This window comes from Haliaeetus leucocephalus, unplaced genomic scaffold (genome assembly GCF_000737465.1).
Source record: "Haliaeetus leucocephalus isolate CR32 unplaced genomic scaffold, Haliaeetus_leucocephalus-4.0 Scaffold2, whole genome shotgun sequence".
Classification (NCBI taxonomy): domain Eukaryota; kingdom Metazoa; phylum Chordata; class Aves; order Accipitriformes; family Accipitridae; genus Haliaeetus; species Haliaeetus leucocephalus.
The window spans coordinates 13353742-13381008 of record NW_010972438.1 but is presented as its reverse complement, the minus strand read 5'-3'; the positions used below and the strand labels follow the sequence as shown (position 1 = coordinate 13381008).

Here is a 27267-nt window from a genome sequence, read left to right as displayed (position 1 = left end):
TAATCTTTCTCTCTGTCACATAGACACCCTTCTGACTCCTATTCCCCTTCCAAGACGTCCCTTTCAACTTTTCCCCCATATCATTCCCAATGTCTGCAATGCCTTTCTTCTCCACCTGCCTTTCCCTGCCTTACATCATCTTTTTCTCTTCAGAAAAATCTCTTGCTTGCCAGCTTCTGAGGTGTTTGCTAGTGTTCAGAAACAGGTGATGTTCCTTCTGTTGGCTTGGATAGAGGTTGGGACAGGGCCATGAAGGATGGTCTTTGGGAAAAGCATCATGTTATGGATGAACTGCAGAACTGGGGATATGGATGGGGATCATTTTAGGACAAAAGATTTTGGGGTAGGAGATTACTGAACTCTTTCACACAAGTCTTAGAACTTTTGCTCAAAATACTGTTTTGAAACAAAAAAAATTAAAATATTCCATCAAAAAAATGACAAATGAATGATTTGGATTTTCCAAAAATGCACTGCGTTGAGGTGGGTGGAAGAGACTGATTAATTGAATTTTGTTAGAATCCACAAATAATGTTTGTTTTGACTGGTAAATCCAAATTCTCTTTTCCCCTGTGCTATGCCTTCATGGTGCTGGGTATGTTCCTTAGCTTTTCACTGCTCACCTGTGGAATGGTGCTAACAAGGCTTGTCTACACACCTTTTAAATTTCATTATTATTTATAGCACACACTGGTACTCCAAAGAAAAGTAGTTTAAAAAGTAAAGTATCTTTGTTTCGTTAATGCAGAGCACTAAACATTCACTTAATTTAATCTTCATGGATTAAGGAAGGAAGAAATTATATGGGGAAAAAGTAGCTCTAGACAAATACTATCCATTCAGTCCAACATACTTTGTCCTATAGTACAGAGCAAAGGGTGAGATATTTCACTTCACAGAGGCAAATTGCTGGAAAGAAGAAAAAGTCATGGTGCTATCTGTTAAAAATCTGTTTCCTCTTACCCAAGACATAAATCTCACTGTTGACTACAGCTGTGCTGAAGCGGTATTTGGAGTACTTCATTGGCGCGCCTTCTGTCCATTTGTCTTGGCCTGGGTCATACCGAAACGTTCTGTTACTTAATCGATCCGGCTCATCGTCAGGCAGATCCATCTGTATGAAATATGACAGCCATATAATAATACAACATTTGGAGCCCTCTGCACATGCCTGCATGCAATTAATCACAGCAGACAGCTCAGCAGATAAATAACATAAACACATCAATTATAGCTGCGAAGTGATTCATACTCACTAGGGTCTAACAGCACCCATGACTTGTGGCTGGGAGTACTCTGTAGAAGGCAAATGAGTAAGAGGGCATCTATATTCTGCAGCAATAAACCTGAGGATTCAGGTAATAACAATACATTCATGGGCCCGGCTCTAGCAGAATGTACCTCTTTCACAAGGCTGCTGTAAAGTCCTAATAATAATAGAGGGAAAACCAGTCTATCTGACATTTTTTCTTCCTGCTAAAGGTTGAAATCTATTCCCACTGTTACTCAGATCGTACTGTGAGTCTCAGTGAGGTACTTTGCTGGCCTTTCTCAGGCCTGTGTATATTTACAACTTATTCTCAAGTCATTTGCCAGTTTATTTAGTCAGTCTAACCAGAGTAATGTTGTTCAACTGCTGTAACTTCTCCTTCAATAGTTTTCATAATAAGCTCCTACCCCCCCCCGCTCTATCTTTGCTGCCATAATACTCTTTTTATACTCACTCCTACTCCTCTTATTCTCTCTAATCTTCTTCCCCTTTCTCTGCCTGTCTCTTATGATGCAGGGAACTCAGATTGTGTTTTCTGGGTATGATACCCTTGAATGTAAGCAGTAGGCTGTGGGGGAAGGATCCTGAAATATTACGGGATGAAAGGTTTCACATAGAGAGAGTGAGAAGGAGAGAACTACTTTGCTTACTTGTGATGGTGTTATATGTGTTCTTGCTTTGCATGTTATTTTTCTTTTCCAAAAGACCTTTCCAACACGAATGTCATGGACAAGATAGCAGGAAGCAAACTAGAAAATAAATATATAGCCTCTTGGTTACTCCCTTTAAGTGCCGAGGGGCATGCTCTTTCTCCATGGTAAGTGTGAAACACTAATTTATTCACTGAAAGAGGGGTAAGCTCTGTATTTTCAACACAGAGTATGCATATACTTAGGAGCAGCCACCATTTGACACGCTGTAAATTCACATCCTACCTCATTTTTGTGGTAACGTTCACCTCAGAGCACGCTTCGTCTTGTTTACGTACAGAAAACATAACATCCAGCAGCCCTTCTGGCTGTCTCAAGGATCTGAAGCTTTCCTCTCAGCCTCACTGAATGCTTTTTCCATTTTAAGACCCCCCCAGTTCCCAAGGCTGGAGTCGCTTGGGTTTTTAGCTCCGCTGGCATCAGTGAGGCTAGACCAATGCTGAGCCAGAGCAATGCTGCTGTGAGTGGAGCCCTTGCCCTCCTAAGCTATCATTTTATGTCCTGGATTGACTTTGTCTTGTCTTGTGTCAATTGCAAAGCCTGAATGGGAAGGAAACATGTATTTATCTCTGTCCTGTAATGGACACGCGCATTTACGGCACTCTGTCAATGCTGTGTCGTTAGTATTTGTTCAGGATTGACAGAACATTCAGTGCTGCTTGAGCATAGGGACAACTCCTGGCTTGACAAACTAATTTGCTTTCACAGTGCAGCTGTGGTAACCCCACATATACAATCATTGCATCTGACAGGTGAGTATGGGAGATATATGGTACCAAAAGAATTCAACACTCTGCAGTGCTAGTCTTCAAGCACTGTTTTGAGAGCTTTAGCTAGTTTGTTCTGATCTGTTCAGGTACGCCCTAATCTTACCAAGCTATGGTTTTTAACCAATTACTGTTAATCTGCTCATCTTAAGCCTATTTATATATAAACTCAGACTCCCATGTATTGTTACTGATAGTACTGGTTGGCAGTTATCCCCTTCAGGTGTTTTCGAGGTGCCTGTATTTTTTTTAAAACATTCTTGGCTCAATATTCTTGACTTGTGCTTCTAAGCCACTTTTCCCCCTTCCAATCTGTTCTGGAGAGCTATTAAGACAAAGCTTGTTGTCTGACTTCAACATCTATCTTTGTTATATGACATATCTTTCAGTTCAAGTTTTTTTACAGACAGTTTCTACATTAAGTGTTTTCATATTTTAATTCTTTAAATAGCGAGGTATCCTTGCTCAGTTGTTTCAGTACCAGAAATACTCTCTGATCTTTCTGTTGTGTCCTTTGGGGATTCCTGCATTCAAAATATCCAAAGAAGTTGAAATCTTGTTTGCTGAAGGCATCTTACTTTTAAATACTTTAAACAGTAATTTATTTCAAGAGAACACAAACCAATGAGATGTGATGACAGTCTGAACATACTGCTGTCGGCAATAAGGATTACAGATGCTCTACTTCATTGTCAAGTAAATGTGGGGCTTTATCTTGAATGCTTAAATTTAAATTGCACTGAGCAGTAAATAAGAATGCGCTACACTCTTAAAAAAGATCTTTTTCACTGGGAGCAACTGGAGAGAGCAAGCACTGTTCCTGACATCCATCTTCTTTGTAGCGTAGTTCTGTATATTCCCTGTACTACTGAATATGGTATCTGTGGCCCTGCTGAAAATTCCCATTAAAACTTTACATGGCCAAGCAATGCAACTGAAACAAATAAATGGATTGATTAAAGGAATCCGTTTTCCAGAGAATGCTCTGACTTTTCATTCAAAATGTAACATAATGAAAATCAAATAAATGAACTTTAGTTACCCAAGAAAGTTTCCTGAGAAATTGAGGTGAACTTTAAATTTTGTATATAAATCTGTCCCTGAAATTTACCTGTGTACACACTTTTTGAAGACAGGGCTCAGTTAAGGGCCCCTGTATGATTTAAGTACCATTATTTATGGATACCTAGAAAAATTAAGAGAATGGTAAATAAGGAAAGGAAAGGCTGGAACCCATGTTGACACAGGAGATGTATTTTAAACTCTTGCTCACTATGCACATCTCTATGAAAGAACTGTCCTCTCTGAAGTTGGTATTTACAGTGAGGATGGCATAAGATGGATATTATTCTTCTTCACCTTGTTTGATTTTCCTACAAAAGATGTTTAATCAGAGGAATGTGAGCAATTTATTCTTCTGTTATCACTGATGTACTTTTCCTATGCAAGAAGCACCATAAAATTACACAACACTGCTTGTTAGTACACGAACAAAACAAAACTGGCACATTTCTTAACCTGTGGTGTCCATCCACCCAGCACATAGAGCTTATTCTTCACCGTCACCACCACATGGCAAGCTAATGGTACTGGAAGAGGTGCCGTGCTTCTCCAGGTGCCTTGCTCCATGGAATACTTCTCCACACAGTTTGTGACCAGATACTGATTTTTCACTTTCATTTGCCCTCCTATTACATAGAGATCGTTATGGATAGTGCCCAGTGCATAGAGTTCACGGAGCTGAGTGGTGCACAGGCTGTGCCAAAACTGGTTTCCTCGCTGGTGGTATCTGTAGGAAAATCCAAAGTTGTAAATGCCCTGGTTTACTGAAGTCCATCAGCTTGTTTTGAAACATTACCCCCTTCATCGTCAATTTTATTCAGACAATGATACAATGACAACAACTTCTCCTTCACAGAGAAGTTATAAAATTGTGAGCCCAATTTTTGCAATATGAAGCATTTTTAGTATGAGGGATCCTAATTTTAGGCATCCTTTCAAAGATATTTGACCCTAATTAAGGTAAGGAATCCCTCATTTCTGCATGTGCTGTTCAGTCACAGTTTCCACTGAAGCTGGTGGGAAGAGTAAGAGCTCAGCACTGCTGAAAATAAGGCCACTTCATCTGCCTCAGTATGCATTTACTTCCTTAAATTTAGGCATCTGTATTTGAAAATGCTGTCACCATTGTTAAATTTTGTCTTTAATCCAGAAATTGTCTGATTTTCTTTAAAATGGGTGCATCTGAAAAAGACATGAGTAAAAATGGAATGAAGGTTTAAAGCTATCAGTCATTATCCTTTAATCTCTGAAGTACTATCATCAACACCAACAGAGAAGTGTGTTATCTCTGTGTTACTGGACTCCCTGGGTCATTCACTTGACTCATTTCCCCCTGCTAATAACCTAGAAAAGAGCATCGTAGGAAAATGCTGAGATTTGAGTAAGGAGAATATAAAACCCACATACATTGATGTAGGACCTGATCAAGCTCATTTACACAGAGATGCCACTACAGTAAATCCTCCTTCTTTCAGGAGAAAAGGCATCAGGATTCAGTTGTATGTATATAATTCATTGTACCATAAAGATCAATTGTGACAAATTGATTAGAGTAATTGAAATCTCTGGGAAAACTTTCAAGTAAAGAACGCTTTGTCTAATGGTCTTCTTTTGTCCCCAGAAACATTATTTGGATTTAAAATTTTTAGATAATTAGGGATTTTCCAACAGAGGGTACACACCTATAAATTTCGATGTTCCTAGTCTTTTGTCTAGACATCTTGACGGCACTTGCCTCTCCTGCCACAATAATATCATTATTTTCAGTGACAACACCAGTGCAAACAGATCCTAAACCCTCTCCATACTTTGGAGAGGAAATGAAGTAAGTCTTTTGCGTTGCAGGAGCGTAACAAAAACTGGCATCGGCATAGCTACCGTGTCTTGACCTAATGCCGAGAGAATTGTTGCCGATGCAGAGTAAGAGATCAGTAGTCTCCATGCCGTATCGCAGGCTGAGAGAAGGGTGGCTGGATAGCTTGATGGTTTTCAGTGCTTCCTCAAACATATCATTGCATTCTGAATTGCACAGGATCATTGTGTTCCTTTTCCGGGCTTCCACGAGAAAGGAAGGGCTGACAAGTACCAGTCGCACTTGCTTCAGGAGCTCAATAAGATGTTCTACACGTGACTTTCTGCTGTGCTTGACCCATCTGATGACAAGGTCCAGAATGCTCTCCTCCCTGGAAATATTCAGATCATCTGATTTTATGAGAGTCAACAGCTGCTGAAATTCAATCTCTAATATTTCTTCCTGTAAGCTCACCTCAGCAAAATGTTGATATAAATATTTCCTCGCTTGATCAGATAAATCTTCTGCACCAATGTGATTTGCAAAGTAGTAGATGCCCACACAGTTGGAAGCATCCATATGGTCCATCATGTACTTCTGACATATACTGAAAACATCTTCCATCTGCATGAAATATGCAGCAAGCGCAACAGTCTGCACGTTCTGATTAGTGAGGTGCAAATCTGCACTGTACATGTAATCGAGTATTACTGACACGCTCTCTGCAGAGACGTCATACAGTACCACTTCTCTTTGCGTGCATTCAGCCAAGCCACAGGTAAACATGGCTTTGAAATAGGGACTGAAGGCAGCCAGCACCACTTTATGGCAGGGAAATTTCTCACCTTCTGCAACTAGGACAACATCAATTATCTCTGTTGATTCCTTCATTCTCTTTACTTGTTCCAATAAAGTCAGGCTATGGTGCTGCTTTCTTTTCTCCTCAGCCTTATGATCCATGGTTGATCCCCAAACTTCCTGGTTTTAAATCTTCTCAGAATTCAAGGTCTTCATCAGGAATGTTTCTAGAAGTAGAAGCATGACATAGTCCAATAAGAACAAATTGTTGGGCAAATGAATATTGCTGTTAATATCTAAAGATAGTCGTTCTATAGGGTGTGATATAAATCAGTAATGCATAAAAAGTATGTAAAAATATGGTGAGATATCAGGCTCAAGATCTCCAAGACAAAATAAAATAAAAATCAACTCTTCAAATGATCTTCAATATTCAATACCTCCTCAACAACTTTTGTGATCACTTAAAGAAAATTACAGACTTCCCTTCAAAACAGTCTTTTCCAGCTGCCTTCTCCCTCCTTTCCCTGTTCCTGATCCAGAGCCTATTAAAATTGAGGGAAAGATTTCCCCTGACTTTAATAAACTCTAAGTCAGCCCCTTATTCCTTAGCTATTCAAATTTTGTCTCTCACATGCATCTGAAGGACATTAGTTGTTGCTTAGACACTGAAAGTACCTTATATTTTCAACAGCCCCTGAGGTTAGACAGCTACAATGGAGTAGTGCCTTTTCAGTCCTCGCAGCTCCTTTCAAACTAGGAGTTATGCCTAAGCAGAGACTTCAGAAAAGGGTTTTACAAGACTGAAAAAATGGAAAACCATTAGACTTGCTTCTCTCATTAGTTTTTACAGAGATCTACACTTCTGCAAAGTGGGTGAGAAATAAAGCCACTAGTACAACCCAGTTCACTGGCATTTTACAGAGGCATAAGTAGATGTGTGGATCTTTAATACTCTGCCTTACCACCAGACTCGGCTACCAGTTTGCAGAAAAGTTTTGGTTCAAAAGCCCTGTGATTACACCCTTGCAAAGCAGTTAGGAAGCTGCCAAATCATTACTCTACCAAGGGATTTGTCTCTGCCCCATCACGTCCCACTTTACCAGTTGCTTTCTCCCCAGGCTTCAAACTAAGAGAGTCAAGACAATGTTGTGGGCAGAGACATCCTCCACCCTTGAAGTGTGGTGGTGGAATTGGCCAGAAGCAACTCGGTCCAATTGGCCAGATTCTTTACTCTTTCACACCAAAGTGGTGGTCACTGGTTTCTACAGAGTTGCTACTGGTTTGCTTTGGGATAAATAAAGGATTAGTAAATAGGGGCCAGCTTTCGAGCTGTCCTGCTTCTCAGCAGGATGCTGCAGATTCACGGAGTTTTGGTTCCATGTACTGTAACCTCAAATGGGATTTTTCATTAAATTGTAATTATTCACATACTCCCTCTAGTTTTATTTATGGGGAAACCAGAAGGAACTTCATAGTCCCATTTCTGGGGGTTTTTTTGGGGGGGGGGGCGGTACTGAACCTCTCAGGCTTTCAGATCAGCAAGCTGCAGAACGTGAGGTACAGTGGTAGAGCTATCAATGGGAGAATGACATTTACCCATCACTTGAGGGATACCAGTGCTTAACACAGTTTTTGTCTCTAATGTGGTACTGAGACAGTTCTGTTGTGGAGATACATTAAGGACTCATGTCATGAATCACCAATACGCAGACAAGTCCTAAAGCTGTGGTATAACCATGTTTGAAACACATTGTAACCATGCTATGAATTGCTTAATGGGATTATTCAAATGAGTAACGTTCCTCACCAGCTTAAATATTTGCAGAATCAGGGTCTTGTATGACAGATCAAACTGGTTTTCTCAAATCCTGGAAGCACAAGGAATAGTCTTAGTTCAGTTAAAGAAATATGTATCAGCGTAAAAAATGTGTATATTAAATTCTTTCAAATCCACCTAAAGGTATTTTCACAAACAGTCCAGATTTCTCTACAGATCTAGATAGGTGGATTTTTTAAAAATATTATAGTTATTTCCAGGTGAAAAGGAAATCTACAGCTATATCATCAGTCTCAGACCTACACTTTTAGCTGTTCAGTTGGCTTTGGAAGTAGTCATCATTCTGTTTCAGCAAATTATATAGATTCCTCACTTTGCGTGCTAAATTAAAAGCCAGGCATGCTTGAAGACTAGCATTTCCTTGATTTTATCAATTCTTTCCATATTCCAAATCTGGAACTAGAAGCAACACATCTGAGAAATGAATCTGGGTTATTACCAGATTTTAAAAATGAATTTGGAAGACAAAACATTAACTTCATAATCTGAATGTGAGCCAAGCTCTGAGCTCTTCTTATGGTACTTCTAAAAATCAATCAAAGGCAGTAAGTTTAGTACAAAAAATAAAGCGATGGTATTTCCAAAATCTAGATTTATTTTTTTTTCCTGGCTACATTGAAGTGAAATACTGCATTTGAGAAAATGTAGGTCTTAATCCTGCATCGACTGCCTCTAGAGCAGTCTTTACAGTCAGTAGAAGGCTTTTATGAAATAGAAGTTCCTTTTTTTAATCCTACATGATAATTAAATGGCCAGTTTATTGTTTTCCCCTCGTGCTATTTTATCACCTTGCAATATTTGATCTTCACTGCATTTTGATGAAGAAACCACACCATATCTCAAAGATCATGTATTATAAGCACACATATCTCGAAAGAGATGAGCTGTAGTGTCTTCAACCAGGCCGTTCACTCTCCAACTGGATGAAAGTGTTAATAACTACCAACAAGACCCCAATCCTGCTTAGCAATCTGACTAACCAGGGTTTTTCCTCCAAAATTATCAACTTCTCTCCTTTCTCTTTTGTGATGTCAGAGCTTCACACATCCTCCAGCTTTTCCATAATGGACAAAATGTGCATTTTTAATGTGAAGAACAAGTGAGATGATTAATCATCATCATCTTTCCCAGACTTTTGTACAGATCAGGAAGAAGCAGTGTGTAGAACTGAGTTATGATTTCACTTCCTTTGCTGGTCACCTTTAAGTTTTCTTTCACTGTTAATTTAGCTTTCTTAAGAGCAACACTTTGTCTTTGATTACACCGTTCAGCAGATTTGTGAATTTTATGTGTTCATTTACCAGTGATTAGGATATCTGGCACAACATGCTCGCAGCCGTTTTCTCCTCTCTTTCTTCATTAAGATGTGAGGCGTAGGAACCTTAAAGCACAGTGTAGCTCACGCCGTTTACGTGCTCCTTTAAGCACAGCTTATCTGATGGACCACTACGCAGATGATGAGGGACCCTGCCCATCCGCCCCCGGCGCGGGGTGGTCTCCTCTGCCGCCCACAAAGCTGGTGGGGTGGCTCTGGGCATCCTCCCCAGCGGCAGCAGCAGAACCACGCACAGCCTGTGAGGGGTAGGTGGTGTGGTCTCCCCTCTCCTGGGGCTGGTCCGTACCCAGCCACCGCCTCACCCTTGCACCGAGTTGTGCAAGGAGTCTCCACCTTGCAGGCAGGATCACTGCAACCTCCAACCTCCTCCTCAGCCACCTCGCCGGGCTCTGCAGAGCCGCGCTGCTTCCCCAGCCAGAGCTATAGGCAGAGCTTGGTTACCTTACACCATCAAGAAGACGGCATTTGCCTTTCCTCATACAAATGTGCCTTCTTCATCTCCTTGTTTTGAGAGCACACCAAGCTCCTGACTGAACTGTACTCAATAAAATCGTGCTGTCAACTTGTATGTAAGTCTACTTTCTCCATCCTACACCTGAGGAAACTGAAGCTAAAAGGTTAAAAAAGAAAACCCAGGGGTGAAATCCTTTCATTAACTTCAGAAATTCATCCTTGTGCATTAGCTACAAACTTGTCACTCCCCTCCTGGCTTTTAGCAGTGTTTAGGTGAGGTCATTGGAAGGATATTAATATTCTGCTTTATATCACTGGAAAGACTATTAAAGGGTAATAATGAAACGGTACTGCTTTGCTTTCCCCTCTGGGTTACAGAGGGAAAAAGATGGTACATTGATATTAAAAGAAAGGATAGATGTGATACAAATATAATTTGCAGTGAGACACTATACTGAGATTGTGCCAGAGGCTGGGTTGTCATTATAAAACCTCCAGTGCAGGGCTCAAATCCTATGTAATGTCACCAGGAGCTGAAATCAGGGTTATTGCCTTATTTGGAGTTTTTGGGTATTTTTTTCTTCTATTGTGAAATACAGTTTCAGGTGCAAATCTTCATTTGATGTTACTTTATTTCAGAGCTGGGCTGTTAATTTTCCTCCAGTTCTGGCTGCTACTTTAATTTTTATATCAGCTGGTTTGTTAGTCTAATTTCACTTTTTTTTCTTTGCCTTTGTGTCATGAACCTTATGAAGAGTCATATATAATTTTATGCAGGAGCTACAGCATACGTTTTGCAAGGCAGTAGGGTGCTGCATGAGCAGTTCAAAACATAAATAAGCGCGCTGCTGTGAACTCAGCTCTACGGCTTTTATGAGGCTATCAAACTATAAATAAATGCTGTCCTCAATTCTCAGTTACACTGCAGCCTCTTTGAACTGCCCCAGCGCAAAGGGACTGTAAACCAGATGGAAGTATCTCATCAGGAATTTCCCTTAACCTCTGAGAAAAAAAAAGCTACCTTGTAATTAGAGACATTATTTTGTCTGGGACATAGATTTTTCTTGTCTTTTCCCCCAGTCCCACGGAATCTCTTCTTTCCCGTGCCGTGGTGGGAGGGTGGGAGCTGCGGGACCTGGCCCAGAAGAGGTCACAGCACCCAGCATGGGGCAGCGAGCTGCGGCGCAGGGGCCACCTCCTGCATCCTCCTCTTCCTCCTCTGCTTTTTTTTTTTTTCCTTCTTTGCCTTAATGAGGGTGCCCTGTCTTCAGCCGGCCTCCCTTCAGGTGCTGAAAGGATCAGAGTTCAGTCACATCAAAGAACCGGTGCCTCTGCCTATGAATTATTTGTGCTTCCTTTGTTATCAGTAAGCTGAGAAGCAAATCTGTTAATTGTATGCATTATGACATTTGGCTGACAGCCACAGCGAGGCAGAAATCAGTACCCAGATGATAATATTGTTATAAGCTCGGGGTTTAATTATGAAGGCTGTGCTGGCATTTAAGATCAAGGTTTTAAACCGTGCAAAAGATCCTGCAGTGCTCCAGAAGGGCAAATAATAATGCTAATCTTGATATAAGGAAAAGATATAATAAGAATAAGATATAGAAAGGAAGCTTCCGAGGGATTATAGATGTTCCTATATCTATAGGATAATAGGAATTATTCTCTTAATTCTGATACCTGGAAAGATGAAGGAAGAAATTATTACATGATTGAATTATAAGAATTTAGAGGGTAATAAGGTGATAAAATCAGCTATAGCACCTATTTATCAGGAACAAGTTGTGTCAATCCAATCTAATTTTCTTCATTTTTTGAGGGATAATAGGGGATAAGTTAGATATTTTGTCTTGAGTTAATTTACCAATATGGTCCTACATGATAACATTAGAAACAAATTGTGATGAAATCAACTGACTAAATCAACATAAGTTAGATGCCCAACTCGCTGAAAAAAGCAGACTCAGAGAATAGTTATTGGTGGTCGGACTGGGAAGCATTTCTAAGTCTGTGGCTAGAGATCTGTGCTGAAAAGGTCACTCACAGTCTCAGGGAGCGCCTACTTTCTTGCTTTGCCTTAGATATTATTTCTTGAATTAATTTCATCCATTCTGTCCAGATAAAATATACAAACTTGTGGCAGAGCATTAAGTGGGAGAACATCCAATTCTTTTTAGGAAATTTATGTCTATATGGTTCGAGAAGGCATACAGGTAAGTGTCTCTAATAAATGGTTCTCTGTGACAATTAGACATTTAGCGTTTGGATGTGTCTCAAGTATCACACAACTACTAGCAGCCAGGGTACCTTTTCCTAGAAGTTTTCCATATTCTGTTGCTAGTTGCTAGGATTTTCAGGTTTTCAAAGGCATCTAATTAAGTTAAAAGTCCAAGTCCTACTTAATCTCACTGTGCAATTTAGGAACTGCAGTGTTTGCATCACTTTTAAAGGTAAAACTTCAGCCTTAAATTGCTTAGGCAGTTTTAAAAGGTTTGCCAGATGACGTGATCTCCTTCCCGTTAAAGACAGAGAAAGAACTCTCCTTGCTCAGCCCTATCGATCTCTCAGGATCAGCCCCATAGCAGGTACCTTTCAGGTGATCTGAATTGATTTATTGCTGGCAGGGAAAGAGGAATTTTGAGGTTTTGAAACGGTGAACACTACAAATCAAATTACATCATTGGCCTATATAAGATAAAGTATGACAATCCTTCTGAGAGAGATTTTAACTGTTTTTCTCCCTCGGTCCCTGTGGCACCTTGGTTTTTTTCACACGCCATCTGATACCGAGGAGCCTGTGTCAAGGCAGTCTGAGGCCTCATGATATCCAAGCATGGGCCAGCTCCTGCTGGGACGTGTGCTGCTAGGCATGCTCATGGGACCTTTCTTAGCCGGTTACAGTCTGCAAGTGGTGTAAAAGGAGGCTCTCGGTGCAAAAAGACAGGCTGCTGACCTACAAGCTGCTACTATAGCTGTAGACAGTTGTGGCAGTGTTGTGTTGCCCTGTGTGCATCCCTGCATCCCTGCGGCTGTACGCATCCCACTGCCAGCAGAGACCGCAGTCATCTCCACTCAGACTGCTACAGACACAGCCTGTCCTTTCTGCAGTAGCTTATTTGTTTTCTTTCTCATTTCGTGGCTCTTAATTTAAAATAAAAGTAAAATGGGACTCTAACAAGGCTCTTTGGGCTACAAGGAGCTTGACACCTAACGGTGAGATTTTAAGGAGCCTGCAAAGCTTCAGAAACTGTGTTTGGGAGCACGTTTGACCATCGGAGACCTGAAGATGCTTTGATCAGTTTTCAAAGCCTTTGGGTAGTTTATGATTCTGGAAAGATTTGACAGTTTGAGCTCCGTTTACTGCCAAGACAGAGGCCTAGATGTGGGATTGGATTAATATTGATCCCATCTCAGCAAATACCAGGCTTTTTTTTTTTCTTTAAACTGTTATAGATTCATGAAAAAAATCAAAGCAGCTGAAAATGAAAGACGCTGTGGGTCATCTTTTCAAATATGCCTTCACCTGACCTTAATCTTACTCTGATTCAAAGCTCAGTGAAGTCAGTCAAAAGAATCCCACGATTTAAGTAGAAAATAGATGTGGCTCTGTTCACAAACAAATGCCTATAAACAAATCTCAGTCTGAGCCAATTATGTGCATTAATTGCATAAGAAGAATAGAAGCTAAATATATACATACAGAACCCGTTTCTTTTACAGTTCACATGTGCAGATCATTTTTCTTACATATCAGAACTAATTGAAATGGCAAAGTGCTCATTCACAGAAGGAGGATGCACAAGTTTTTTACATATCCAATGACAGATGCCAGCAGAAGGAAAATGTATTTCTAAAATGTATTTCAGTAGCTCTTTGAGCAGCCTGGCAAAGGTCTTAGAGGTTTCTCTTTTTGCATTTATCTAAATATACTGGCAAGTATAGGAAAGGCTTACTTTCTGGAACAATTATATCAGACAATGTAAATTGGACTGTACCACAATTAAAAGAAACGTAATTTAATAATTTGGTGCAAAGTAGGCTCTATTTGCATTTTTACAACAGAAGAGACTGTGAACTCTAATTGCTAATATTCACATAAAACTCTGAAGTATGTGTCCCTTTGGTGAGCAAATGCTAGTATGTAAAAGCTTTAATATCCCTGTCACTCAGCAATGAAATTAAAGTAAATTGCAAGTTGTAAACCCTTATAACTTGATGTCAGCATTCCATTAGTTACTGTTCAAATCCAGCCTTCCCCATAAACTTCTCTAGTTTCAATTTCAGCCACTGCCAAGCAAATATCTGGGTATGTCCATACCCACAGAAAAGAAAATTCATAGCAACCCATGGCAACAACACAGCACCACCTTCAAAATGGCCCCTGCACTAACACACATATTTGATACCTACTAAATCTGCAATCCCCACTGAACTCTCATATTAAAAATGTTCAGCCTCTTGATGGTAAGGATCGGTCCCAGGTACATATAGATACCTTGATGGGAGAAGCAAGAGTTTTTCTGAGCTTCTTTACTGGAAGCAAGTCTAGATGTTTGCAGGCTTGTGGATTATGCAAAGCCTCCACCATGCACAGACCTCAGACACTGAAATTTCTGCATCCGCAGGCTGATCCTATTTCCACATGGCTGGCAAACCCCATATAGCTGTGCCAGACCCCAAGTTTGATATTGTTCGGGAGTTCCCATCCTAACTTTGGCATTAATCTCTTACATTTCCTTCATGAACTGGACAGCAGGCGCTGTGAGGAACTGAGAGGGCTTCAATTTTGGCACCAACAATGGGTCCTACAGCCTCTTCCCATGCAGCTGCCTTGCAGCTGACCCTGCATCACCACGTATAGGCCCCCTCTCCAGCATCGTTAAGGGTTCCCCAAGACATACATTCAAGTCCCCCTGCCCCCAAATTTCCCCCGCACCCAGCAACCCACAGCAGCCTGGCCCTGGCGCTTCCACATCGCCCATCCATCTCGGCGCCAAACTCCCTTCTCTTTCCTGCTCTGAGTGGGGAAAGGATTTAAATGTACCTTTCCGACGCCGGGAGCGGCAGGTGTCTGTGAGAGCGCGTGGGAGAGGGAAACAGGGATCTCATGCGGCAGCACAGAGCTGCTGGTGAGCAGAGAGGTGCCAGGGCTATAAATAGCCCGCGCTGGGCTCCTGGCTGGGACCGGGAGCTGCTTTAATGTCACGCACAGGGGCACACCGGGACGCAGCCGACTGGCACCGGTGCTGCTCTCCTCACCCTGCCCGTATGCTGCCTGGCCCCACCGCCTGCCAGACTCAGCGCTAAAAAGCAGCAGGCTCCTCTGTTTGATGGCACAGTCTGTGGCCCACCTAAAGAATTACGTCCCACCCCACCAGACCTTGCCACGGGCAGACGGCCGGGCACATCTCTCTGTCGCGGTTGTTTCTGGGCGGCTGGAGCGGATCCAGCGTGGGCGATGATCAGACTGGCTGCCACCCACCGCTGAGGTCCGGGTACCAAACCAGAGGAGATGCTGTTGCTAGCTGACCCTATCTAAGTCACTCTCAAAACTACAGCCATTGTCTACAGCTGAGAGGAATTTCCCCAGACTGTTTCTCCTGCCCTTGCTAGGTCGCTAAGAGCTGGAGCTGTGCGTCAAGTAAGGATTCCTGAATGAATAGAAGTGTTACGTGTGTGTTTTAATCAGACATAAGGCCTGACTATCTTCTTGTTGGTGTTGATGTAAATCAGAAACAGATCCACTAAATCGGTCCAGAATAGTGGGGCTGCACAGATTCACATCAGCTGCAGATCTTGTACTCTGTAAATTAAAGGGGAATAGAGAGGGCCATAATACACTATTTATATCTCCACATGTTTAAGCAAAGATGGAAAAAAGATTAAGCAAAATTTAGGGTTATAAAACTGATTAATGTTGAGCCTATACTTTTAGCCGAGAAAGACATTAAGGTGTTTTCAGAATGTTCTTTTTTAAATTACATTAATTTATTTGCTGTACTAATTGGTTGATTGATCATAATAGCTTCTGAGAAAATTGAAAATGAAATTTATTTCTTTATCTAGATTTTTAGTCTGATGGTTTTATTACAGAGTTTTTCCAAAAGTCATAGAGGGAGTGTTCAGGAATGTTCAACTGTTAATAGCGGTTTGTTAGTTTTAGGGGGAAAATTAAGATGCACATTGTTTTAAAAAGCATATTTCATATAATTTGTGAACAAAACTAGGAAAAAATCAAAAGTGATTAAAGTTTACTCATGTCAGAAAATTTGATAGATCAGATTACAAAGATATATATTGTCTAAACTCCCAGATTGTTCTTATTAAAAGTTCAGCGTTATCTTAGAAATAAAAATATCCAATCTGATACTATAGCTTACACAGAAGCCAAGATGGAACGGTGAACTGATGAAATGCCACAGCTGTGATAAAAATGGACCATACTCCCTAAATTGCCTTGTTCTCCTGTTATGTGGAAGAATTTATAGTATGGCGATGGTTAACATGGAGTGTTTAGGTAATGAATTTTATTTATATGATACCACTCCACTACCATCATAATCATGTTTCCTTTATGGGTGTGTTTCTTCAGCTACTGTCTATAATGAGACTGCTTCCCAAAAACACTAACTAATGCTTTTAAGACAAACTTCTTTTTATTGCTCATGAAATTCTGAATATTTCTCTTGCACCTCACTGAATTAACCATGACACCCCATCTCACAGCAGGGCAGCTGCTGGGTAGCTCTCAGCAACACTTTGTAATTATACCAACGGAGTAACACAGCAGTGAATCAGGCCCCTGATATTTTTGCTAGAATTAAAAGCTTTCTCTGCTTTAAGCCAAGCCTGTTTTCACCTTCTTCATGTAATTAAGTTGTAATCCTTTCGTTCTGATATCATTATCTGTTGTCATGGTGATTTTAATTATAAAAATGAATGGCTGAGAAGTGGGTGAAGACAAAAGTTTTTGCTGAACTTCGTTAAGTTAATGGCAAAGGGAAGAATATCTGTGGTAATACAACAAATGGGTGATCTTTTATCACAGTGTATCTTAAAATAATTATAAGAAGTAGGTGTCAGAGAAGAGACACATTTGATGCAAATATGTCAGTGTTTAGGAAATATATGTTGAATTTAATGTTTTAGAACAATTCTTGCATGGCACTGGTCATATAGTACATCCTGGCACTGCATGAACAAAGACATTCCCTTCTAAATCTCAGCTGCTAGTGATTCACCTTCTGGAAAAACACTCTCTTGTAAAGAAAAAGTCTGACCAGTTTCCAAGAGTGTGTTTTTCTGACTACAGACTTTGGGAACAGCTACGCAACATTTACAGTTCATTCGAAAGTCGAAAACCTGTTTTGACGGGCGGGTGCATGCAAATTGTCCGTGGGTGAAGCTACGCCATGGTTTGCAATGAGCAGACCCACAAGCCACAGTCAGTTATAGCTGAACTTCAGAAGAGACCTGTAGCAGCTCAGTTAAACTCTAGGTGGTACCCGGATGGGGTTTTTCTCTGCTGCCACTGAAACATTGCAACCAACGTGCTGAACTAAACTCACCTCCTCTGTCACTCTTGCTGTGGTTCTGCAGTTTTGCTCTGGCTCATTCTCCGCTGACAAATACATAGTTTTACACAGACATGTCATTAAACGGTGGCACAATGTTGTAGCTCGGCAGAGGAGAGCCTCAGGCTTGACTTCGTGCCCACGCGTGACTTCCCAGCGTGGCCACTGCTCTTGCCTCCTCCCGGCTCAGCAATTCCCCAGGGTCCTCAGCCTCTTTTCCTGCAGAGCGAGGCAGCCGCTGATTTGGGGCTAGAACCTCACGTTTGCTTTACTTCCCGCATGTGAGTAGTTCTGGGATGTCCATTCATCCAGTTGGCATCAGCCGTCTGTGGAAGCGCCTCCAGGCCAGCTGCAGCGGTGATGGCACCGGCAAAGGCACCGGCATCGCTCGCGGCCACAGCGGCTCCCTCCTCCCGGCACATCCCACATGGGCAGCTTTGGCATCCCCCTGCTTGGGCAGAGAGCCCCAGTGCATTCGGGCCCTGATATTGGGTTTGGACCGCATTACACTAGGTGCTCTACCGATGGCGAGTATTCTATTTGTATTGTGTTAGGACCAGTAATGATATTTTGGTTATCATATCCATATATATGGTGCCAGTTTGGATACATAGGGAGAGAAAAAACAGAAACAGAGAGATTTCCAGTTTAATCCTATTATCTCTTCTCTTATGGTAGTCCAAATACAACACTGATTATTTTTTTTTCTTAGGGTAAGTGTTGACCTTTAGAGCAGGCCAAGGGCAATCTTGAGCTCGCCTGCGACCACCGGTCCGGGGGGCAGCACCCCTGCAGTCCCTCTGAATTGAAATCTCTTTCTGGCTCTGTCAACCTGATTCCCAGGTTGCCTGACAGATAATGTGGCATGCCACCCACCCGCTGCTTTTTCATTTAAATAAATGAGAAAGTTGTGGCTAAATTAACACTCCAGCAGAGGTAATAAGGACCGACTCAGCAGCTGCCATGATGTATGCAAATTGCAGTTTCACACATTAGGAGCTCGATGTTGCTTAATTTGTAGGTCTTTCTGTCTTTTAAATGAAAACGCCTCCATCAGATTCAGGCGATCTTAAAAAAAAAAAGGCAGAAGAAAGCCCCCAAAGTCAACTACTCGCCAGTGCTTCTCGCTGCACCTACAGTCTTCTTCTGGGGTTTTCCTCCTGATCCCCTGATAAGCAGCTATTAGTGAGTTGTACTGCACTGCCGGATGCTTTTGGGCAAAATATCTGCTGATTTCCAATGAACACAGAGCCTGATTAAGAAGGTACTGCCAGCCCTTTGGTATAAACAGAAACCTGATTTTTTTTTTTTTTCAGTGATGCCACAATCCAGGAGCTCAGCATCCACCAGGTTTTTTTCTCTGGAAATGAAACTGTAATAGTGTGAAGAAAGACCTGTGATAGCCTCCAGTTAATCAGACAGAAGGAATGGGCTGATAGGAGAGCATTTTTTTCTCCTTTTAGATCAGTAGAGATGGGAATGAAGATGCAAAGAAGCATGTAACTGGATGGGGTTTGTGGAAATGCTGTTCTGTACATTAGTTTTAGTGCTTTTTAATCTCTCTAAGAAAATTATGGATATAACTGTGTTAGGGTCAAAAAGATTTCCAAATGGACACCAAAAGTGAAACTCAGGAAGGGAAGTGCATCCTTAGAATAGCAGAAGTTGGGGCCATTATGGCTACAGAAGGTAGAAATAAGTAATGTTTCTCAGGGTATGTACTGCAAGAGCAAGCAAAATATTAAAAACATTCTGAAGCAGATTTTAGCTGATTCAGAAATGTTACTGCCATGGGATATAAGACTAAAAAATGGTCCAGGCTCACCCAGTCTTTCACAGGTTTTATTCAGAAAGGCAGAGGTTTCCTTCTAAAATAAATCCCATTCAAAAGATTTGTGGTTTGCCTATTTTTTTTGCTCTCCTGACGTATATGGTCAGTCCTCGGGAGCTATTGCCTCAGGTCTTTGAATGCCTTTGAAGGAGATGCTCTTTCCTCTGCTCTGGTCATCAGTTCCTCCATGCTCAATTCCTGTTCCTGGAGGTCATCTTCTTAGCCTTCACTTACCCCTTTCATAACCTAGAGATACCTTAGTGACCCCCGGCATGCCGTTAGCAAAGAAATAACAGGAACTTGCCCTGTCTAGTCATTATTTGGCTGCATGTGTTGAAACAAACTGTCACAGGAAAATGCAAGATAAAAAGCCACAGTGAATTTGTGGGCAAGAAACACTCAGGCTATAACCAAAATGCAGGGTCTGAGAGTGCTTCCCCATTCCCAGAAGTGAATGCGTACCTGGGCTAGTTTCCAGCTCCTTGCTGAAGGCAGAGCTGGCATACACCTCCTCCCCATTACTCTTACTTCTTCTTGAGGAAAGGAAACCTGAGCACTCGGTGGGATAATAGGTGCAGCCTGCCCTGAACTGAGCTACTGGGGACAGGGATTGAGGGAAAAGCCCCAGGGTGCCTCCATCCTGCTGTTCAGATGCAGTCTTGGCAAAATTGGGTGATTTACTATTCAGGACACCAAAGAATACCATAATTCTGGCTACTGTGACTTTATCTGTCACTCAGTACAAGCCCCTGCCACTCTCTTTGGTCTTTGTCCCTCATCGCTAAACTAGGATGACAAAGCTTTCCTACCGGTCAGAGAGATTAATTGGTACTCACTAAACTGCAGGGCCCATGTGCCAATTGTGCAAATTAAGAACGGTATCCATGTTTGTGTTTTCCAATAAATTCTGCATTTGCTGCAGCCCCCCAACCTGGTACACAACTGTGCCGCAAAAAAATGCATTAAAAAACTCTTTCTTATGCAGTGGTTATGATGAATGAATTACCAAATATGAAGCAGACTATGCATCACTTTTCTGACAAAGAGGCAATAACTCTGAGAGACATGGCCTTCTCCCATGATGGGCATGAGGCATCTGTCCCTAAAGTGGTATGAAGACGATGCTGGTTCGTACATGTCCACTCCTGAGCACTGAGCTGGAGGTGGCTCCTCTCTCCCATTCCCCTGCTGCCCCAAACGTGATGGACATTTGTAGCGTAGTGCCAGAGCTCCAAGCAACATGATGAAACTGTGTACCAGAGGCAGACAGACAGCCTGTCTATCCATCCATGGGTGCTCAAGATGAAAAGGAGACAGATGGTCACAGAGGGAGCAAGAAGGATGGAGCACCTAGCAGGGCCTTATCCACAAAGACCTCAGCAAATGGCGCACATCTCAGGCCAGGCACCAGATAGCCTCTTTCACCCCATGATCTGAGTCACCAGACTGTAGTTTTGTGAGCTCACCTGCGAGGGATCTCATGAATTAGGAGGTAAAAACTTGGAAGGATCTGCAATACTGTCACCCTTTTAATTGCCCATCTACAGTTGCCCATAGACATGCAGCTGATTTTGCTCAAACCTTGCAACTGAGCATAGTGGTTTATTCTAGAGCAGCAGTACATCATAGATAATGAATAGGAATTAGGATCCTTCAAAAAAGTAAAATTTCTTCTACTTCTGTCCACAAAAAAAGGATGAAGAAATGTAGCATCTTCCAAGTTACACCCCATGTGGCAATCTTCCAAACCTCTTTCCATATGTTCTTAAGTGTTGAAATCCAAAATGTTCCATATCTTGCTGCCAAATTCTCTGGCTCAATCCCAACAGCTCTTACAATACAGTTGGGTATTGTCTACTGAAAAAAAAAATCATCTCAGATTGATAATTAAAAATATATTTGATCATCAGATAGATATGAATGGCCAATGGGTCCTGTGCTGAATGAATCATTCACGCTCACAGATTTCAAAGCAGCAGAAGGATATCTTTCTGATCTTACTGAAGTTGCCCCAGAAATCCTTGTTTGTTGCAGAACGTATTGAAGAGATTTGAAACTGGGGGCAGAGGTGGAGGCAGATGAGCCATGGCAGAGAGCTACGCGGCCGGGGTGTAGTCTGGGGTACGTGTCTGAACCGGACTGCAGAGGGAGATTTCGGACTCAGGCAGACATTGCTGCACTGGTTTCACCCCTGTCTCATTTCAGACTGAGCCCCACAAAACCAAAGGCTAGGAGTTTATCCCCGTTTTAAACCAAAGCATAGATGCTGCTGTAATGCCATCCCTGCGGGTGCTGAGGCACTGGGCACAGGGGTGGGACTGCGGACATACGCATTGCTCAGCGTGTCTCATACACATTTCACAGCAGAGGAGGGAAAGAGATGCTTTATGCTCTCTGGCTCAGGTGCTGAATGTTGCAGCCTTCCCTCTGCTGTCCTCCTCAAAACCTCCCAAGGTCTGGGAATGATGGAGTTCCATGCAGATATCTACATCCAGGAGCTGAGTGTTTCCTCTTGTGCCTGAAAGGGTAGCATCTCCAAACCTTAGACTTCCATTTAAAAACTTACTCTAACTCTGGAGAAGATTCAGTAATGTACTAGGAAAACTCAACAAGTAAAAACAACCAGCACATGCTGGTATCAAAGCATGGTACTGAGAACTGGAAGGTTCCCATGTGCAGGAGTCCAGGCAGCCCCACTGACAGGTCTGTAACAGGAATCTGAACTGACATTATCAGCCCACAGCAACTGCAGATGCTCGTGACGCCAAAGCACAAACAAAACCACAGATACCTTTGCTACATGAGAATCAATGACTGTAGCCAAGATATAATAGATATCTTGTGCTGGAGGAAACAGGATGAGGGTTGGGTGGTGAACTCTCAGATACCATAACTTTTGATGTTATTAACAGCACATGCTGCTCATTTACAGTAAGATCAAATACAAAGGGTTTAATGGCCTCAAGGACTGAAGATGTCCATCTCTAAAGCACATGAGGCTCTGGTAACAAACCTTTGTTGTCCTGATATACAGCATTGTCATCCTATATAGGAAACACTTTGCCTATGGATGCTTTGTCCCCTTTTTCACCGCAATGCTCCTCATTTCACATCCCCTTTCTCAAAGTGTACTTCTGCGTTAATCAGTACATGCATTAATTCTGCCTAGGAGGAAAACCAGTGAGTGTGTTCTCCTGCACTAGAAGGTATAAAGTAAATTGTAGCAGATACTGTAAAAATTAAATAACTGAGAGGGAACAATTATGAACCAGATGCAAGCAGTAATGAATGTGGTGCTTAGTACAGAATAAGTCACGTGTGAATTCATGGTATTAGGGTGCAACACTGAGCACAACTGGGCCTTCATTTTGTTGGCCACTTGGTGCTACCACAATATATAGACAGGAGAATGCTCCCAGGAGTAAGCAGTGTATTTGGTATAAGGTTTCTGTAAGACATTAAGAAACTGCCTCACACCTATACCAGGATGGCAGAGTATCTGCTAGAATGCTCTTGTTCCATACCATAATGCTTACTTTTTCTCCAACATGCATTTTGCTCTGGGGATATTCTTTATTTTGTCTAGCACTACTCCTGATTTACATCTGTGTGAGCAAGAGCAGAATCAGGCCTCCAGTTAAATAGCTAATGCAGCTGTTTTGCTGAACCAGCTTCCTGGCTGGGAACACATCCAGTCAGCTGTGGATAACAAACCCCAGTAATAGAGATTTCAAAGATTTCATACATTTATTTTTTTCTTAAAATTTGCAGAGTTACTTTTCTTACAAAATCTGTTAGGCAGATGTTAGGAAGTAATTACTGTACATGAATCGGAAAGAAAATGCACATCTTACACTGAACATGTGTGAGTGGACTGAGTAAAGAAACCAAAGATACATGAGAAAAAAGCTAAAATATATCTGAGCAGAATCTGCCAGAATTTGCCACAGGGTTATAAGGGAGAAAAAGCACAAGGCAAGCTCTTCTCATGAGCCATGCGTTCATTGCATATCCAAAACAACAAGCCTGCTACCTTTTCTAGCAACACCAGAATTATACTTACCATTCGTGGATAGAAGAAGTCAGCCCTGGCTGGGCAGGGGTAGCTTCCGTCAACATCTAAGAGCCTTTCAGGCAATTACATCAGTAACCAATGTGGTGGACAGAACCAAAAATATTGCTGCAGACACCCTCATGCTCAAATATCCCAAAGTATCCTTAGACCACGGCACACATAGATGTAAATAGGACTGATCATTTGAGTTAAAACTCTTGCCTCTGTGTACAGAATTATTGTAATTTTTATATATAAATACAACCAATCTTCAAATGATGGTGACAGCAGTAATAGCATCCAGGAGATTAGGCTAGAAAGCGAAATTGTAGGGAAAATTTTGCCCTGAAGAATGTAGTTATCCAGGCTGTGGTTTTGTCCAGGACCCAATATTCCCCATACTTGCAAATCTGGGTAATCTTTAATGACTGAAAAAGTTACTGCTTCAGTTCTTCACAGTGCTCTGATGGATAGATTTCAAGATGAGATGGGAGTTAATACTGGTATAACTGGGTAAACAAAATCAGGAGCATTAAGAATGGATTCTGCCCTCAGCTTGCCTCCAGCATTGAGCCCTACTTTCCTCTGCCCTGATTTCCCCCCATAAAATTTTATTCTTCCTTTCTGAAGGACTTTGAAATCTCAGGTTCAAAGTACTAAATTATGAGTTAAATAAAATATCTCAGTAAGTAATAATAAAAAACCTGCGTGTCTTTTACAGCTTTTTCCATCACTAGCAGTTAAAGCACTTCATAGAGGAGCTTGATATAATTACCTTTACGTTGCAGTGTGGCTGGGCCAACTGAGGCCAAGTAAGGGAATGATTCACCTGTACTGTGAAAACTCCCTTAAGATGCCTTTTAGGGGCATAAAGCAGACCTCCAGATTGTGCTGATTTTCACACATAAAATCAATTTCATTCAAAAAATAAGTTGCATGTCAGTAACTGTGGCCCTCTAAAATTCCATCTCAGTGTTTATGAACCTATAAACACTATAAAAAGAAATGTTACAAAAGAAGCCCTTAAAATTACAAACCAGGCAGGATATTTAATATTTTAAGTCTAAATTACAATATCAACCTCATTTTGAGAAATGCTATGAAAGCATCAGGGTTGGGTGCATTTTAGAACAGCATTTGTCATAAAAAAGAGCTTGAACATTTGGGTTGCCAAGGCAGAAACAAGCACTACAGACACATTTTACCCTTATGGGGATTCATCAAGGTTGTGCAGTGCAGCTGTTGTCTTAGTAAAAGAAAGTATCAGCCCCTGGCTGGAAGAAACAGAAACATAATTATGTTATGATGAGCTGGAAAACATGCAAAGAAAAAATTGGAATGCAAAGCATGATAAATGGTGCTTTGTCAATTGCAAAGCAGCAAGAAAACCAGGCGGCACAATAATAACTCTTCACCAGTCAATGCTTCCAGTTTGGCTACAAAAATAAAACACCACTCTAACCACGACAGAATAGCTGTATCTTTTGGCTGCATTATTTAGTCCTGATACAATGATGCTGGGTTTGTAAAGTGGATTATGCACTCATCCTTAGCGATAGAAATGAGAAAAGGAATGGTCAGGTACTTCTCATAATTGAGACCATAATTCCATCCGGAAAAAATGTGTAGTGTTGTCTTATTCTGATTTTTATGCATATTGAAATTCAAAGCTTAGAACTTTTTCCTTTAAGATACCTTTTAATTACGTTTCTGCCCTAAAAACCCTGTTTCTACTGAGGTGACCAATATTTTATGAATAGTAATACAGCTACATGCAGTCATATCGCAGTAAAATAGGAAATGCCATCCCGTAACAGACTCATTAATCTGTCTGTCCTCACAGTGACAAGGACAGGATTTCCCTTCAAGTGCTGCAGCAATGTGCTTGCCCAGGGTATAAACCACTGAAGTTTATTCTTGTGATGTGAGTGAATCCGGGGGAAAATTGGACTAATTATACACCAGCACAGGAAACTTTTATTTAGAAACCAATACTGGGCCACAGAGATAAAAAAGGACAAATGTTTAAAGAAAACCTTCGCATGATAAAGGGGAAAATGATTAAAAAAAAAAAAAAATCAGGAGGAAGGGGAGTTTGGTAGGGCTAACGTGTCCACATGCTCCCAGGGCACAGAGAAGCTGTGGCTGTGCCCTCTAGTGCCCGAGACCTGCAATACTTCACTGCAACTTCTGTCAATCAAGGGCTTGGGCACCTGAGAAAATCCACCAGCGAGCTGTTTTCTGCAGCACCCAGTGCGGATCAGCTCCCTTGCTGGGACACTGCTAAGGTTACACAGTTCCAGACTTTTATAAAAACCATATTTATTCCCAAGGCAGAGTTATTCTCAAGCAAGAGGGTTGCTAGAATAACTCTATTGGCTTCTACAGACAAAACTTTAGGGCGGAATTTCCACCTTTCATTTTGAATTTCCTACCTTTGGAGGATGCCATTTATATATTTTGTACTAAGAATGCCTGAGAATCTGGTACTAATATTCTTCTTTTTAATTAAAAAATCCAAATGAACTACCAAACAAAACATGTATTGCTTCTGTAATTAAAAACAACCAGCTCTCAAATTAGCATCTATGTAGGATGGGTCATCTTCTATACATCAGTTTAAAGGACTGAAACCTATATTCAAAGAGTGTATTTTTAAGTGTGTATTTTTGGTCCTGTCAAATAAGGAGCACAGGCAAGATACTAATCACTCATATAGCTACTGTCTGCAGTCACAGCTTTGTAAGCAACTTCTAATGGCAGCATGATTTGCAGAATTTTTAATACCTACAAAAAAATGAGGACTATTTTTACCACTAATTATTTTCATTTACATGGTAAAAATACTTTATTACTTGACTGTAGTTTGTGTCTAGGGGTACTAAACCACTTGTAGCTTAATCTAATAATTCTATTCCCACTGATTAGGGAAAGTGAAATTACTGATGGGCAACAAATCAGTGGAAGCCTGCAAACAATTTCTGTGATGCTCAGATATCCCTGCACTAACCCTTCAAGCTTTCTCCATTTCACTTGGCGCTAATTTGTGAAGAGGTACATGAGACTGCAGAATTGCAGACCAATGCCAAGCTAGTTATAATTTCTCCTGATATTGTTAAGCTTAACTTGAATAATAAAGTATTGTCCTTTAACACTTTCTTCCTCAATCTGGTTTGCCTGACACCAAGTTTATTTTTTTGGCTGCAAGGCATTAAAATTGTTATTTTACAGGAAAAAGAAAGCAGTTTATCTCAGCCTCCACTCCTGTCTCATGCCCGTACATGTCTTATTCAGGAATACCAACAGGCAAGCAAAGGCAGATTACACAAATAAGTAAAGCTGAACGAGTGGACTCTGGGTAGGGATAAATAAAAAAAAAAAGCCAAAGAGAAGGGCAAAACCAAAATAGTGACTCTAAACTGACAGCTTTAGTGGCATTGGCTTCTTTGCTTTTCACTTGATTTTAATTCTTCCTCTTCATGCTTCATCTCCCATTGTTTCCCATGTGCTCTCTTGCTTGCACTGTCTGTTGCTCTCTCCTGCTGCTCCCTCACTACTGTAACTTCCAGCGTTTTTCTGTGGGAGCAGATTCTTCCATAACCACATACTTCTTAGATATCTTATTATTGTGTTCTTCTCCTCTATTATTTTCTTCCTCCTTGTCAGCAAAAGTTCTCTTTGTGGTGGGATTCTGGTGAGCAGAATCCCAAATGGTTTAGCATCCACATCCCATCAAATCCACTTCTCACATAAAAATACTCCTTTGCTACTTAAGAG

General features: G+C 41.3%; 1 protein-coding gene across 1 annotated transcript in view; it reads right to left on the bottom strand.

The window, feature by feature from the left end:
• Positions 1 to 6561, bottom strand: part of KBTBD12 (kelch repeat and BTB (POZ) domain containing 12) — a 30392-nt gene extending 23831 nt beyond the window's left edge. Inside the window, exons 1-3 of the mRNA XM_010571915.1 lie at positions 5492 to 6561; positions 4266 to 4536; positions 964 to 1114 (exon numbers count right to left, since the gene is read on the bottom strand). Of these exons, the coding sequence (XP_010570217.1) occupies positions 964 to 1114; positions 4266 to 4536; positions 5492 to 6561 (1492 nt within the window). The remainder of the gene's footprint in view (positions 1 to 963; positions 1115 to 4265; positions 4537 to 5491) is intronic.
• Positions 6562 to 27267: the final 20706 nt, after the last annotated feature.